We start from the raw sequence: 18,246 nt of genomic DNA, 5'->3' as shown, positions 1-18,246 counted from the left end.
GAGTAGGCTGTAAAAAATAAAATGTAGATTCATCAAACTAGTTTGGGTTGCTGTGGGTTTGGGTTTTTTAAGGAGAGAGCAGTGATTGATTGTGTTGTTTGTTGTGGTTTTTTCCGGTTGTTGTTCAAGAAACATATTCAATGTACATGGAGAAAAGATGCAGCACAAGATACCCAAGAGATAATGAGTAGCATGGGAGAGTAACACAGCTTCATGTGAAGGAAAGCTGAGTGCATTACACTTCTCAAGTGCCCCTCTCTGAGAATTCTACCGCATAACTTAATTCTCCGTTTAATGTTAATAAAAATACTGGGCAATCTTAAGAGACATTACAAGAGATTTATTATAATCATTGTCACTACTTTTTTCTAACTCCCATTAATATACCTATAGTGTCAAACAGGATACAAAAAGCATGTTTTTAACTATAAGAGAATAAAAAATGGAACTTGAGCTGACATAGAAACGTATTGGCTGTTGTTCTTTACTGAAATTATCTCACCATACAAAAAGGATGCTGTGGCATATACAAAACAATTCAACTGTGCTAAAAAAAAAAAAATCAAAATATTTCAGAAAGACTGTTGGGTCCTGTTTCGTATGATTGTGTTTTTGGAGACTTATTTTTAATAACGTCAATCATATACTCCAGTTGTTCTAACATTTCACAGCAGAGATTTACTGCTAAACTAGATCTGACCTGAGAATGAGAAAACAGTCAATTCACTATAATTATTGGCTAATAAATTTTGCATCAGCTGAAGCCTGGCATTCAGCTCAGGCAGAAATACACAATCCATGAGCTATGAATGCCAAGTGAGGAACTCCGGAACGGTAAGGTTTGCAATCATCCCTTCGAAACCCAGTTTAAAACTCTTAACAACTCAGTTGAGTGTTATCAAGCACACTTGAAGAAAAGATGCCTTTCAAAGCAACGTCTTTAAAGAAAGGTTTTCCAAAATCCTCATTTTTTGCCTTAAAGGACATCTGCCTCCACTGTGCTGTGTCAGCAGATGAAGTCAGAAAGAAGGTATTTTATTTTAAAAGAAGAAAAAAAAAAAAAGATAAAGTTTGATAATTGGTCCTCTTTAGTGGAAAAATACATAGCCTATAGAGAAATTCATGTATTACCAGAAGATTGTAAAATATTCCAAATATTCAGAGGTGTCAGAACTATTGTGCAGCTTTTGACATATCCTAGCAGAAAGCAGAAAAGTTTCTATTCATTTTAAAATACAGCATTCGAAAAGAACTCTTCAACTTTAAATAAAACTTGTAATGTTTGAATGCTCTCTGAGATCCACTGAAGGACCGTATTTTTCAGATCGATTGACTAATGAATATCCAGTGCAGGTACTGAATTACAAATACGTTTCTATCTTTCTTAGGGCAAATCTAAGACAAATTAATAGCTCAAGCATGCATTGGAGCTGTCATTTTGGCCAAGAATCTGAACACCAGTTTTGAAAACGATCAGAAAAAAAACTTGACACAAAACCACTAAAACTATGTTGAATTACTGTGTACAAATATTATTGCTGACGTTAAAAATGGGGAATTTTATTACTTAGCAAAATTACAGGTAAACATCTAAGGAAAAGTCCAGTAGAAGTAATGCCGGACTAAGGTGTTTCAGGTAATATACAGTCATGTCATCCTTCGAGCCTTTATACCAAAACTTCCAAATACCACACCAGAAAGTAGCATCTACGGCAAAGAGGAACTTTCTTTGGCAGGCGTGTTTGTCAATGATTAGCACGAAAAGCTTATTTCAAAAGATGACAAAGTTTCAAAGTTGTATTCTAAAAGCTAAACTTCCACCAACATTCAATTTTCCTATCAAATGCTCTGTTCACACTAGCTTAGACAGGTATTTATACTTCAGAGATCTGCTTTTTCATAAAGAATGAGACAAGTCAGAACAGAAGGACAAAATACTAAAGCAAACCAAGATGATCTGTTTCAGACTTCTGAGCTCTGAATATTGTTTTTGTTATTAGCATTTCACTGTCGAACCATCATAAACAAAACTGGAAGTAGTTCAACTTGGTCTTACGCTTAACAGATTTTCAAACCCAAGTAACATATGATCAGGCAGCAGCTGAAAGCAACTGCTTTGAGCAGTTCCGGTGCCATGGTTAAAGCAGATACTTTTCGATAAGTCAAATGCATATAGCTTTACTAAAAGATGAAACAAAATATTGAGGAAAATTTCTACAATTGCTTAAAAAAATATGTCAAGGTCTTTTATAATAGAAGAATAAAAAATTCTCTAAAGACTATTTATTTTAAACATGTTTATTTCCTACGGAATTTAATCCTATCAAAACACCCACTCAAATTCAGAATAAATTTGCATGTATAAATTCCTAGATGTCTGCAGCTTGAAACCACACGCATAAGATGTAATGAACAGTATGTCCTACTGTAGGTACCACATTTTTATCCATATAAGATTAATGTAGAAGGTCAGAACATGTACCAAGTCTTAATCTAAATCTACTTGCCACATTATGTCATATTTCATGTCAGCAGAGAAATTTCACAATCAAAAAGATACTAAGCTTTCAAATATGAAGAAGCATCACAGACTTATTTTCTGAAGAAATTTACTTTCTCCACTTAACAAAAGCAGGAAAATAAGGTGCTGCTCCTCACACTATTTAATAAAACAACCCCTTACTTTGGCTCCTTAAAAAATCCAGACTAGCAGGGGTAAAAAAAAAAAAAAAAAAAAAAAAAAAATCTTCTGAGCGTTTCAATTCAGTTACCAACAATTTGCACTCCCCTTCATAAAAAGGGCAGGTGAGAACACATTAAGAGCAGGAGGAGGATGAACAGTTGTCAAATCAGTAATTGAGAGAAAAAGAACACCCTCATGAAATGCTGAATAATGACCTGGCAGCTAAAATGAGGTACTTGAGCTGAAGCATCAATCATCCAGATAGGGCAAAGTAATATTTAGATGACTCCTGTACACAAAGGCTGAACAAACCACAGTGAAAATGGCTCCAGTGCTTCTATGATCTAGTTGCAGTTCGATGCGTTATCTCCAGGTAAAGACCTATAAGCAAAGAAAGACCCTACGAGAACAGAGATTACCTCAGAAAATAGAACTGGGCTTTTGATAGACCAAGAACAATGCAAACACTTCCAAATATCTGGACACAAATGTGAGAGAAACAAGGGATCAGACAAGAGTTTAATTAGTGTTGCTAATTAATAGATATTTTGATTTAAAGGTGAAGACAGACACTGACTGCTGGCAGAATGCTTTGAACAAGTTGCATGACATGATATCAAGTATAAAAAAATGACCTTTCATTGAATGATCTCCACAGAGGAATGTGTGTTAGAACTTCCTGAGTCATAATATTGGAAATGGGTAGTAGAAAACTATCATATGGTATTAACAAACATATGTGTAAAATAGTAGAGTTTCAGCAATTGAAGATGTACTAGATAATTTACCTTCCACTGAGAGGGGCACAAAGTGCTATACCTTTATGCCTCAAAACTGCTTATGTATTGCTTGATAGAAACCATACCTGATTCTCCAACTGAAACTAAACCAAGTATTCTGTTCTAAAAGCCATATATAATTGTTGACTGAGTGACAGGTTATTTGGTCAAGCTAACCAGACGATTAAACACTGTTCCTATGAAGCAATGCTCACTAATGGTTTCCACGCCAAGACTTATGATTTACTGAGACAAGTAAATACCTGAATGAGAATAAAACTACGTGTGTGCACAGCGCAAAGGCATCACCACCGTTTTTTCCAAGTAAAACCATTCAGACTGCTAATTTATTAATTCATTGGACATAACAGGTATTTAAAAGCAAGGAACATTTTGTAAAAGAAGAGATTACCTCACCTTGCTTACAAGTTCACACAGACAGGCTATTTCAAATATTAGTTCTAAGACCTCAATGCTGCGATAATGTATAATATTATAGCCAGTTATAAAAGTAATTAGATGGTTTTCTCCTTCCAGTTTTTATAAGATGAAGGGTAAGCTGTGACAAAATGAAGTCAGAGCAAACAGCATGCCCATTGCCACATTTCAATCACGCAGCAGTTAATAACAGCAAAAGAATGTGGAGGCACCTAATTAATAACGAATATGCATTGGCCATATGGGGTTGTACCAAAACAGTGTTTTAGTTTTCTTTTCAGTACTTCCAGTTACTTAGGTGAAAATGCCATTATTATTTCTAAAATGAACCTAGGAAACAGAATATGAAGTAAACATATTGGCCAACCCTGAGATCCATGACAAGTACAACATCTGGTGAAGCATTTGTGTTTATCAGATGCTTTGAACAGTAGATCCCAGTTTGCCTTGCTTATAAATAGTGAATTCCAACAATATCAGAAATCTGAGAAGAGAAAGGACTTCCTAATTTAACACAAAACAGGTGAAATAATGACGAAATGGTATCCATTCTCCTATAGTTTTTTCATTAAAATTCCTTATAACACTGGTATATTTTAACAAGCAACAGAGATTTTCTATCGAGGATTACTGTAAAAGAAACTGGTTCTGACTTCAAACATACCTTGTCTTGGAAACTCATCTGACTCCCTGTGAACCAGGTCAGAAACTCGATTTCCATAGTGCATCCTGGTGTCGTGATCATATGCCTTCAGTGTCTCACTTGAGCTGTAAGACTTCTGAGTTGGTACTCTGCAGTCTTCACTGTCCAGCGAAGAACTTGTATAGCGACATTCCTTTCCACACCGGCCCCTCGTCAGAGAACGGTGTCTTCTATCTTTTATATCCATTATTCTGAGTCTGGTAGGACGCTTTCAGAAAAGCCACTCTTCTATTTGGGGTCAGTCACTGTCACCTAAAACCAGGAAACAATAACAAAAGAGTGAGCAACCTTGCCACTACTTTTTTTTTTTTTTAATTCCATTTTCCTTGACTTATCCATGAAGAACAGTGTGGCACAGATCAAGAAGAAAGAGAAAACCCACATGATGCATCCTTAGAAATGGAAATACTGGCATGAATGGGTGGGGGGAAGAAAATAAACTACTGTAAGAGAATCACATTCTATCTAAATTATCATCTCATTGAAGAGTCAAAAAAAATAAGGATAAAACAAAAACGTGGTTATGTCTTGATTTCTGAATGAGCACTGATAACAACATGGAACTGACAGAATGGTATTTGTTTCTGTTATTCAACAGTACTAAGAAATGCAGACTCAAACCAGCTTTAATTATTTCAGTTCATCCTGCAGGAGGGCTTGCAATTAAAAATGAAGCATGTAGAGGAGCTGCATAGAGAAGATTATTCCTGTTTGCCATTAACGCATTATAGAGATGTACATTATCCTTTAACAACGTGCTCCCAAGCAACCGTGACTATTTTACCGCCCCGGGACAACACAATCCAAGGCCCTTTTCCCAACAAAAGGTTGGACCAGGTATCTCCAGAGGTCCTTTCCAGCCTCAGCTTTTCTGCATTTTTATAATTCTCTCAACACACTTTGGGAATTGGCTGCTCTTGTGCACCACAGAACATGACTAGATGTTTTTCTTCACAATCCCTCAAAATAACCAGTTTATACATCTCAGCAGTTGGAGCTCTTCAGAATTGTATAGATATCTTCTTGCTCACTGGACTAGCAAGAGAGAAATTCTTACAGCCTACTTAATTAAAACACTCTTCCTGTGGCATATATACTTCAATAGATGCACAGTCGGCATGCGTAAACTGTAGAGTGAAAGAAGAAAGCAAGAAATACACTAAGCATGAGCAACCTACCCACTGGGGTACTCGTATTTCTGAGTTGGCATTTGAATGCATGCCACCTTCTCACGGCATCCTATGCCCAGCTCCGTACCACTCCTAAGAAATCCTCATGACGAAACCTTTTGCTGGAAATGAACACCAAAAACACTCAGATCTGCTGACGAGCACCCAGGCCCTTCAGCAGTACGACCGCTCCTGCCACCATTGCCACCCAAGTAACAAACTCCCGCACGAGACCGTGACCCCAGGAGGCAGTCACGGCTTGCACTGCTGGAGCTGTTTGCACCCGGAGGAGGAGAGGTCAACACACTGGCACAAGTATTGGCTAAATCATTGCTTTTTGGCTGCAATAGATTATGTCCCTAAAAGAGAAAAAAATGTACTTGGCCAGAGGAGCTAGTGAACTTGAGAAAAGGTTTCTTGGCTTCATTTAGACTCTGGCATTTAGACTTCTTGTATTTCTTTTTTCTTTCTATATTTTAAAGAAGAAAGGTAACCAGGAGAAACAGCTACTTTAAGCCACCCACAGGTATTCTGCAATCTGTGAGTGATAAAAAGTGTAGACATGCTTTTTTCCACTCCCCCTCCTCCTTTTTCTTTTAACTATCACAGTGCATTCGGGTGGTGGGGGGACCCACGAAACGGTATACACAGAAACGCCAGAACAAAACAGAAGATATTCAGTACTTAAAACTGAGAGGGTTAGTTTTAGAACTTTACTTTAAAGAGAACGGACAACTCAATGTAAACTCATGTTTCTCACCCCTCTGAATGTCTAGTGGCTAAGCTGACTTCTCTATATCTCGATTATACAGTTCAATTCTTTGGCCCTGTAATATTTATTAAACTGTAAAGCATGTTAACTATAAAGCATGTTAAAACTGGTGGTACAAACACTTTCTTAAAGTTTAAGGAGATATGTGATCATTTAGATTAACAATTCCTGGTTTTTTGATGCCAGTTCAATACCACCTCATCAAATTCAGATATCAATATCTCACAATTACAAAAGACAGAAACAAATGAATACAGTATTGAGCAAAACCTGCCGATTACTCTCTGTATGTCTTTACGCTACTGTTCAATACAAAAGCCTATTATTCCATATGAAGGTATTGTCTATCCGTTCAGAAAAACAAACAGCTTTTTGGTTTTTGTGACTGCTAAACTTTAAGCTGCCTGGGCTGATTTCTGTTGTTTCTGAAAGAACATTTAATTCCTTGTTACTATAGTTAAAAGAAGGATTTACTATGACTGACATAGAACTTCTGAGTATTTCCATGATATTAGCTTATTAAAGCATCTTCTCAGGCAGACAAGATTTTTTTAAAGTGTTCTCTCAACAAACATTCTTTTGTAGAGTTTTGTGCAATTACCCTACAAATACAAAAATAAAAGGAAATGGTGAGAGGTGAGACAATGCTCTACTTTTGATAATGCCAAGAAATATTCCTCAATCTCCCTCACGTGCAGCAAGGTGCAACATCTGCGCTGTCATTACCATGACAAGTCCAACAGATTAAGACAAGAAAATAAATGAAAAACATGATAAAGATGTCCCAACAGCTTTACTTTGACCTTTATTAAGGAAAACCTTGTTACAAGAATCAGATGTCATAATAATTTAGTGAATAACTTGTTCTTTATAACACTCTACTATTAAAAATTTCTTGAACATTACTACATTTTAAGAGATGCTTAAAAATGTTATAGATAATATGAAAAATATTTTCAGCGGGAGTTTTATTAAATTACGTGTTCATATTTATTACAGCACTTCTACTATTTTTTTCTGATTTTTCTAGTACTTGAGGACAAATCCCAAGCATCTGAGACTAAATACATCTACCTAAATGAACAAAATATTCTCATAGATTCTTCTCTCATCCTCATCTCTGCTTTGGGGATTTCTGTGAATGAAACAGTCAGGTAAAAAGCAGTTCCACAGCACTGTCAACAAACCACTCCTAAAATTCACACAACAGCATCACCATACATGGCTCAAACGACAGTGAAATGAAGTTGTAACACGCTCCTAGAAAACTTGTTTCACATTTTTCTCCTACTTATCTGAAACAGATGAAATACTGTTTCAATTCAAGGCTAAACACCTTCCTTGTTAAGATAGTCAAATCTTTATGTAATGCATTCCTGGAAAGGTAAAACGTGATAGCTTCAGTTAAGCGAGAATAATGGTGAGATTCAATTTGAGTTTAAAATTCCTGATACTCTTTGACTTGCCTGTCTCAAGGGCTCTCTACGAATGGTATATTTTGAGTAATTGACCTAAATAGTAAGTGCTTTAATAATTTCTTTTGTTTCAAAGGATTTCACTAAGACTGCTCATATTGACCTACTTACACTACAGAGTAGTAGAACCGCTAACAACTGACTCCAACTGCTTTTCTCCCCTATCATTGTTTTAATTATTGCGAAGCACTAACAGGACCCCCACCTAACTTTCTGAATAATGTATTTGTGGCTTGCAAAGGGGTTGGTCAAGATTCAAAGGCATATAACCTCAGTTGATCTAGACCTTCCACAGATAGTAAATCTAAAGCTATAAACGAGACATGCTTTGTTCGCTGCTGATGCACAAACATGTATCACATGTGCCACAAGTTTTACACGTCTCTTAAACTTTGGACTTACCCAATACAGCATTTCTTGTGTTCATTTGCAGCAACTATTTGCCTGGACATGACTGCAGCAGTGGTACCCTGAGTGTGGAGGGGAGGGGAGAGAAGGGATGGCTGAAGGGCTGAGAAATGAAAAAACAGGGGTTTTTCATTTAGGGTTTTTCTTAAAAAAAAAAATGACCACTTTTTGTGGTAGCAAAGTCAAATCAATAGGAGGCATGGAGGGAGGACTCAAAAGGAATTTTAATGGCTTAGCGAAGCCTACGCTACAAGTCTTTTTAAATTTGAAGTTGATTCGTACACTGATCTTACTTAAGTTATGTGCTTTTTTCTTGCATTTTCTAATGATCCCTTATGCTATTCCAGAATTTGTAGCCATTAGACCTGCCACTCACAACAGACAGAATGCAGTAATCACTTGGAAGTTCAAGAGAAAACAAAGCACTTCACATTTACTTTGTGCCCTTAAATAACCTAGCACGACTAGATCAAAACATTACAATAGTGCAAACGATATTAGAAACAGTCTTAAAAAAAAAAAAAAGGTAGTACACCATGTACCAATCTGTTCATTAAAAAAAGGTCTTTTAAAAGTCTGTACTTCTTTTCATCATTAACAATTGGAAATAAGCTTGTGATTTAGAGATTCAAATGCTGTTCATTATTTTATGCAAGGACTATTTCTGAAATGAGAAAATTCAATAATTCAGCTTTGGCACAGAACAGGTTTTCAGGGGATAAATAAAAGGGTTATTTAATTGCTGTATTTTTTGCTGATTTTAGTATTAATGAAAAAGTACATCTCCACTTCTGGATCACCTCTACCTTTTAAAAAACGCAATAAATAAAATGCAATGTTTAATGAAATACTACTATAGTATGTACAGTTTGTTACACGAATTGATGGCAAGTATGCTGGTTTTGATTTGGGCCCAAAAAAATCAAAGTATATTTGGACAGTCTGTTTGGTGTAATAATGTAACCTCATTTTCCGTTGATTAGTGTCTCTCCAGATCTTTTTTTTTCCTCTCCAAACACTGAGTTTTCCTTTCAGTGTAGCTACTCTACGTATTGCACTGAAAATTAGATGTACTTAGTCCGACACGTGAAATAGCTATTTCAGAACATTTTTGATGAATGATTCAAGTTTAAGTAGTAAAATGCATACAGTGCTTGTAGGCATTTTCTGTTGTGCTTTCCTGGAGAGAAAAATCACGTGTTGTTTTACTTTTTTGCCTTTTTTTTTCTTTTAGTAAATAAAAGCTATAGGAAGTATTTTCAGACTAAGGGCAGCCAAAATTGTGAACACAACAAAATGAAACACTGTGCCAAATATTTATATCATATATGTATATTTATCTACCTAAATATACATATTTTTATATCCGGACTATCTTCTGAGATTTCTGTACTCCAGAAACTTCTTACAAATCCCAGAACTGTTTAAATCTATTATGAAAATAACATCCCATTAAGAAAATAACATGTCATCATGAACTGCTGGAAAGCCCAGGAGCTGGGAGAGGCTTTGTGACAATCTGCCTCTCACATCCTGCACTGACTGCTAAGGATTAACCCCAGATTTTCCACTGAGTGCTGACCCAGGTGACCAAATCCTCTACTACGGACTGAGTGGGTCCGGAATCGTAGTTGACACTGAAGACTTGACAAAGGGGAGGTTCTTTCTTAAAGGTACCTTATGTCAGTTGAAAAAGCAGCTACACAAACTCAGATACTAATTCCTAAATGTTATTGAACGTGGCTTCTGTTTTATGAACGCCGTGAGATGGGGATCACCATACATTCAGATACCATATCAGTAAAACGTCACTTTTAGATAAGCATCTGCCAGTGTTCAAGGACTGAGGTGGTGTGGCACATTTGAACCAACCAATTCTGCATTTTCATCTGTGACTAATTGTGTAATTGGCCTTCAAGCCTCCAGCACACAAAACAAATTTAGTGCCTCTATCAGCCCACACAGTATATTTACACTACTATTCTTGAAAAGCTGTTTTAAACTCACTAAAATATTACTTGCATCCTATATATTTCAGTAGCTGGACGTCAAAAGAGTGTGGCAACTCTGACGTTAATTCCCTTCCTAGATGTTACACGAGGCATAAGCAATCTACGTTGCGTCACACTGATGCAAAAGATGGCCAAGTTTTGTAAAAACACGTCACACAAGCAATGAAAAAAAGTACAGACAAATACAAATAGCAAAAAACTTTAAGTCATTTTTCAGAGAAGGGCTTATAAACTCCACCCAAATTAGTACTAAGCAGAACTTTACCAGTAATATAAATGAGGCTGAAATGACAACTGCTTTTATTCCTAGATACACCAAGGAAAAGCAGTAGAAGGAGTTTGAAGGAGAAATAAAGAAAGTGACAGAATAAAAATGTTTGTGTCCTGAAGTTTATCAGCCATGTGGAGTTCTCAAGTTTTTCCTTTTGGAGAGTGTTCTTCCTTCTTTTCTGAATGAGACATTAACATCCTCTCCATTCTGAACACCGCCCAAATAAAAAAATGTAGCATTTTTACCCTGGGATAACATATTTCCACTCCTAACTCAAAACTATTTACAAATATTTCTTAGGATTTAGGACAGCCAAGAGAGCTAAATCTGTATTATCCTTCTACAGAAACAGTTCAACACTAAGAACGCAAGTGTTCCACCTGAGCTCATACAATGAATTTGCTGCACACTGGGAACACCAAGTTCCAGTTCTTGGTTTCCTGCTCCCAGTGTAATTGTTATCTACATCCTTCCATCATTCTATGCAGTCAGATTAAAAAAAAAAAAAAAAAAAAAAAAAAAAGATCAAGTCACCACAGAACGATACAAGAAGCCAACTTCTCAATTAATATAATTTCTTAAAATTAGCATAGCTGAACAAGTTTACAAAATGGATTTAAAGATCAAATACAAAGCGGCCACTTCAAAAGTGTAGGTTTGCTAAAAATAATTGCCTATAGGACATTATTACCCTTCTACTGCCTAGAAAGAATAAACAATCCTATTATCTACTGCTAAAATGCTGTTAATGAAGAAAGGTAAAATAATTTATCATTGCATAATTAACACAACGCAGTTAAGCATGCTTTAATGATTCTGTATAATAGTTTCCTATCACCAGAGAATACTTTTGAATCAGGAAATAACTGTCTGAATAATTTCTGACTAAGTCTTTGATCAAACTGATCAACACTTATAGAAGCGAGGTAGATCTAAATGCCCACGCACTGAATGACAATTTACTTTATTTAATTGTCCACTGGTGATGTTCTTTTTTCCTTCTAATCCCAGGGCAGAATGCTAACCTAATTAAAGATTAGGTTAATGGGATTTTTAACTTTACTAGCAATGGAGCCAAGACATCAAGCTAGTTGGAGCACAAGTTGTGCTCCAGCCATTCCCACTCTCTCTTGCTTTCATCTACACTTAGTCAGTAGTTCATTTTAATTTTTACCAGCATTTTTCAGTGCTCTTGCCTCTTCTCAGGCTCCTCTGCCTTTGCATTTTCTCAAAAACCTTCTTTATCCCCAGAGTTTCAGTTATGGATTTGAATGCTGTTCATTTCCACCAGCCTTCTCCTTCCCACCCAGGTTAACCCACCAGCTGTCTCTGGGAACTCCTGGGCACCTGGCTTCCGATTAGACTCAAGGGTTTTCATTTTAAACCTATGACTGTATTATAAAGTTGCAGAAACATAACCAACATGAAAGGACTTGTATTTTTCTTGCACCCAAGCAGGTCCAATGCCAAGAATTTAAAGACAGTTGCTTCTTAATTCTTCTCCACTTCCTTGTGTTAAAACATTCTGTAATTCTACACCTGTTAGGCACCTTCAATCCTGCTGGCAATAGCAGAAGCTGTACCACTGGGTACAGATCTGCCAAAAGAAAATCATTGGGAATGTACCTTTCATTTCTGGTTTACTCTTAATAGTTGAAAACACTGTTAAGGGGGAACTTTCCAGAATCTGAGATCAAGCAAAGCTCCTGTGTACATCTCATCAGAGGATGCTACTATAATAAGATCATGTTGCTGAAGAGGTTTCTCAGCGATTTTCAAATCCCTACAAGACTATTCTCAGAAGCTATCAAATGTAGTAATCATGCAAACGAACGAGAGTTTAGGTACTTTACTTATCATTTCAGTTGAGAACACCACCTGCTTTTGACTCTAAATTAACATCATTCCCTTTCTGTCCAAGAAACACTCCTTCCTTTAAAGCTTCCATGGAACCTCTCCTACCTCAATTTGATACTAACAATTTTCATATGCTCATTAACAAGATGTTTTAATATGCTTTTTCTCTGCTAGCAGTGTCAACCTACAAGGATATTCTTTGAAGAAGGGTTTACTAGAGACCATTTTAAGGCTGTATAAACTCACCATGAAAATAAAATGCAACACTATTTTAAAATCCCTAGTAGTACTTAGTAGAATTTCAGTGAAGACACCTATTCCCAATTACAGAAGTAAATAACTCACTCAGCTAAGCTCTGATACTCCCCTCTATTGGGAAAGAAAAAAAGAGGAAAAAGGAGTCATTTTCTTCATGTAAACTACTAGCTTTACTTCTTGAGAGTTATCTGCCTTTGTAAATACACAGATTTTTTTCAGAAAAAAACAACTTCCTGAAGTGATCCTTTGTTTCAAACGTTCAAAGTAAGCTAATAAAAAGTGAAAGGGAAAAAAGAAATACGAATGAAAGACAATGGAACATCATGTTAAGGCACACAAAATAGATGACATTATATCTCAACAGTCTCCATAAAAGTATTTTTTGAAACATTTAAAATTCTAGATTGCATCAGACAGCAATGAAACTTTGCATAATGAAGTTAGAAGGCACTATAAGTTTCTCAGCTAACAACTGCACCTCAAGTGTTGTTCCATCTTCCAATAAAGGTAAATTAATTGCTTTATAAAAATGAATTAAAACTCACAGCAACAGATCAAATGAATACAACTATTTTAAAACATGATCAGCTCTAACTCAAAATCTCTGAAGTTCCTGTGTCCACACAGCAAGGGGTGGACAGGGACAGAATTGAGGTCCTGTCATCCTGAAAGCTGGGCCGCTCAAAACTGCAGTGCGAGGTTTGCTTGCATATTATCATAGCAGAAGAGGACAGAAAGGGTTATCTTGATTAACAGAAGTCTTTTATAATAACTTAAGCCAAAACCCCCACATTTCTAGAAAATTAACTGGTCCAAGACCACAAGAAGCTGTAAATACCTCATAATATCATCCCATCGCTATGCAGACATGACTACATCCTCTGTTCTATTTCCAAGTCACGAACAAAAAGGACCCATCAATCTGAAGGAAAAATCACTCCAGAGAAGAGGTCACATTCTTCAAGACATGTCAGCTACCGAGTCGTTTAGGACATCAAATGTAATCCAACATATACCCTCACACTGCCACATCCTTCTGCAGCCTCCTTGGATAGGACCATCCTATCCGCGGGTGGCTCCAAAGCAAGCCTGGCACTGGCTGACGGACAGGAGGCTTCCTCTGTGTCACTTGCTCAGCAGTCACTGCTCACATGGCTGAGCTGTCAGGAGCAAGGCACCATTCTCAACCCTGGCAGTGATCTTCATCCAGCACCTCGCAGGAGGCGCCTGAAGGCCCGCGGAGCCAGCAAGGCCTGCAGCTGTACCAGCACTGCACACGGGAGCTCACCCGGGGACATCCGCACATAAGCTACTGCATGAGAAGTGCAACCCGCCATCTCCCGTTCACCATGCGGGGCTGAGGTTTGGAAAGGAAGAACAGTCACAAGGAAGTAACCAGTTAAAAAACAATCTCTAAACTGCAAGGAATATTTACAAAATCTGTTTTGTCCTCTCTTTCCATTGCCATTTCACAGAAAGAACAATAACAGAGCTGCAATGTCTATTTTCTTCTCCAGACTAAGCTCACCACACTAAAGCCAGCCCCCACAATTTTGCCATCTGGTGCCTAGATTGCCATGTATCCAGAACAGAGATGCCTACATTCTTCGACTGCCACGGTCAAAACTTTCCAGGCAAAAGCATCACCATTTTATGACAACGATAGAGATCAGACCTAAGGGAACCTGGCAAGAAAGATTTAAAACAAATGTTGCTTTACCTGCCACATTCAGCTGTATCACTGAGTCTCACAAAACTTCAATGAACACACCTGGTTTTAACTAAATATCTATTGTATCTGTACAGGTACAGACACCCTGTTCTACATACACCGAAAATTGAATTTAAAATATTTTTAAATTGCTATTAAAATCACTTATTCTCTAAAGATACTGAAATTGATAAAGTTAATAGCTTTATTTTTTCAAAACAGAAAAGTAACTAGAGGTCCAAAACTTAGTTGATTCTTCTACTAAGGATTAGATGATATGTACAGAGAACAAAAATAAATAATGCAGTTTAAAAAAACCTACATTGTGAAAGTAGAATTCTCTACAGTCATAACCAGCTTGTTAAAACACAAGCCTTAAAATGCTGCCTTTCTTCCAATGCTTTATTAGCTACCTAGGTAAATGATTTCTTAATATCATCATTTTTAGCAGTACTTTACAGATGGCAACAATATTGCATCAAGTTCTGTTCCCTCCACAAAACAAGAAAGATGTTCATGGACTGGAGCAAGTGCAGGGAAGGGTGCCAGCGTCCCCAGGGAAGGGTGCCGGCGTCCCCAGGGACGGAGCACGCCATCCATGTGGAGAAGTGCAGGAACTGGGCTTGGTGAACCTGCCGAAAGATGGCTGAGTGGGACCCCAGAGGCGATGGAGAAGAGAGAGCAGGGTCTTTAGTGAGGGGAACCAAAGGTGAGTGAGAAACCACAGGCGTAAATTGAAGAACAGGAAATTCTGATCAGAAATGAGGTGGGTAAAAAACCACTATGGGGACAAATATGCAGTGGAAGAGGTTGCTGCAGAGGCTGGGGAAATGTACGCATTTTCAAGACTCAACTGCACAAAGCCCTTAGCAACCCGGTCTCAGTTCAGCACTGAAGCCTGGATTAGGTGAGCTCCAGAGGCCCTTTTCCAGCCTCAGTGGTCTGTGACTGCATGATATTCTTAATTTAGGAAAAGTTCCACACTCAAGAAGAAAAAAAAAAAAAAAAATATGTATTTAGGAAACAAGCCTGTAAAGTGAACACATGATGAAAGCTTTGGAAGCTGAGCTCACAGGCTTAATAAGTCAGAGCTCTTTAGAGCAGAAAGTTCATCTAAGCTTGCAGGTTTAAAGCTGAGTTCAAAGTTTTGACAGCACAATACGGCAGAGGCTACACGATGTCTGCGCAAGCGTGTGGCCCGCAGAGGGCCAGCAAACGTCGCTGCGGTGGGGTCCTCGCTACCCAGTCCCACCAACGACAGAGCCAAGGGAAGACACGCACAAATGGTGTTGCCTGGGAAAGCACAAAAGGCTTTGTTGCTTCTTCAGTTTCACAGCACATACCATCTGAGGGAACAGAAAATGCCCGACATGCAGTTCTAGAGCGAAGAAAATCTACAAGGACTAAAAGCACAGTTTAACAAAAGTAACACAAGCTCTGTCATAGCTCCCAAGACGCTACTGCAAGTTCGTATGCTTCCAAACATGTCACTTGACAGTGCTGACTTTGAAACAGTCCCTTAAAAATATGGAAATAAACCCAAAAGAAAACAACCCTGCCACGTCTTATAATGCCGCTACAATAACTCTAAAGAAAACAGCGCATGAAAAGGAATTGTAGCCTCTAACACCCGAGAGTCCACCTCTCCACCAGTCGCAGCCACATTCCAATGTCATGTATATCAGTGCAGACATATTCTTTTTCTACTGAGGATTTTTTTGTTATTTAAAGCTTTGCTTAGCTTCAGTAGGTTGCTCTGCCTTATAGACAGTGGGCAAAACAGCCTCTTGTCTCTGTACCTCTTCAAGCAGGAAGGAAACTGGAAAGAAACACTAAAATGCTTCATTATCCTGAAGTGAAATCAATAAACTATGAACAGTTTTAACCTAATTTACTAGGAAACAGAATTGGAAAGGTATCTGACAAAGCATTTCATATACATTAAAAGCCATCAGATCGTAAATTTAGGTCAATACTGAGACACACAATGACTTACAGATAAAATGGTCTATATACCATTACCAGCTTAGTTGTCCAAATTATCTCAGTAATTTCTAACCTGCATGAAATCTTCTATGAATTATTAAAATAAAAAGTAGAAGCAAAAAGTAAAGGAGAGAATGGAAATCTCTTTCCTGATGCCGTTTTCAGTGCTATGTATATGCCGCTGTTCTAAAGCACATTCTGCACAAGCAGCAGCTGGGAGTGCGAGCTCCCCTCTCCCAGAGCCACCAGAGCCCCCAGCTCCGTCCCAGCCACGGCCACCGACCAGGGAACTCCAGGGACCTCAGAGTTACAGACCGTTCCTACTTCCCACAACCACAGCCTCCTACCCAAAAAAGTGCAGCATTAAGGAGCGTATGTGTGAGTATTTTGTAAGTGGCATAGCCAAAGCCATTTCAAGTGACATCTCCTGCAGCACCACTGGAAAGATTTCATGCCGACACATTATTGAAGGGCTCTGGACAACTCTAGCTCTGTCTTTCCGGTGACACAGAACAATGGGTGGCACACAAGACTGTTTCTGAACGTCGTGCATTAGGCAGCAAGAACACCTCCGTCATTAGTAATTTGTTCTAGAAGAAGCTGCTCCCCGAGCCATACAGCCAGCTTTCTACAGACAATACTTCTGTGCTTATACAAGCAGCTAGAATTTAAATCAGAAAAATAAAACAAGTATTTGTTCGATCATATGAAATCAGACTAAAAACCAAAAAACCCCAAGAATCTGTGAATAAAGCACTAAATTGGTTTCAATTTAACACTTTTTTTTTCTCTTTTCCCAGCCAGCATTTTATTTTTAAGCTTGAGGTCAACTTTCAACTTCTTTTTTTTTTTTTTTTTTTAAGTAGTGTAGTAGCATGATCACACATTAAAATAACAAAACGCAAAAAAAGAGCGCAAGAAAAATAAATAATACCTTGCAGGTATTAATTCTGCCATTTAGAATTGGTGGTTACATATATATATATTGCAAGATCTGCAGAGGAGAGATTCTACAACACATCAGTCTCTATGCCTACGACTCAGGCAACTCCCCAAAATTTGTAGTGACCTACACTGCAACTGAATTTATATAGGTAGAACAAACTTTATTTGAAAATAGTGATTCTTAAGCATAAAACTAGTTACCTCATTTCCTATAAATATCTTCAAGGAAATCTAAATATTCACAGAGTATCTTGATGGAACCCTCAGTTTTTCAGTTGGATTGGCTTAAATTTTCAGGACTAGTCTAAGTTCTCAGGAATTCTAGCCATTCTAGGATATCTGCTCCAGCAGTGGGATTGGACTAGATGATCTTTCAAGGTCCCTTCCAATCCCTGACATTCTGTGATTCTGTGATCTGCCTTTCTTTAAGTCATTTAGCCATCTGAAACGCTTTTACATTCAGTATCAAAAACTCACAGGAGGCTACTAGAATACTTTCCAATAATCAAGACTACAGAATTAGGAAGTGTCCCATTTCGAAACTGAGTTTTGAGTGATAAGAATGAAACACAAATTGGTCCGTAGCTCCATGACTCCACTGAGACTGCACTAATATCAGTTCTCATACAGTGCATCACCAGACAGATGATCAGACCAGTGCTTCACATGGGTGTGATTTAAAAATTGTAATTCCACATGAACTTGTGACATATCAGTTAACTAGATTTTTTAAATGAAGAATAAAAATGCTTTTAAAATGTATTTTCTTTATATAGAAA

The 18,246-nt window shown here is 37.6% G+C and overlaps 1 protein-coding gene across 6 annotated transcripts in view; it reads right to left on the bottom strand.

Annotated features, from left to right (window-relative positions):
• The window catches only part of TENM2 (teneurin transmembrane protein 2), a 501,281-nt gene extending 496,491 nt beyond the window's left edge, over positions 1-4,790 (bottom strand). For all 6 annotated transcript variants that reach the window (XM_065644312.1, XM_065644313.1, XM_065644314.1 and 3 more), the window contains exon 1: positions 4,565-4,790. In XM_065644312.1, the coding sequence (XP_065500384.1) occupies positions 4,565-4,790 (226 nt within the window). The remainder of the gene's footprint in view (positions 1-4,564) is intronic.
• Between the last annotated feature and the right edge of the window lie 13,456 nt (positions 4,791-18,246).

This window comes from Caloenas nicobarica, chromosome 13 (genome assembly GCF_036013445.1).
Source record: "Caloenas nicobarica isolate bCalNic1 chromosome 13, bCalNic1.hap1, whole genome shotgun sequence".
In the NCBI taxonomy this organism is placed as follows: Eukaryota; Metazoa; Chordata; class Aves; order Columbiformes; family Columbidae; genus Caloenas; species Caloenas nicobarica.
The sequence above is the reverse complement of the archived record's forward strand: the minus strand, read 5'-3'. Positions and strand labels throughout refer to the sequence as shown.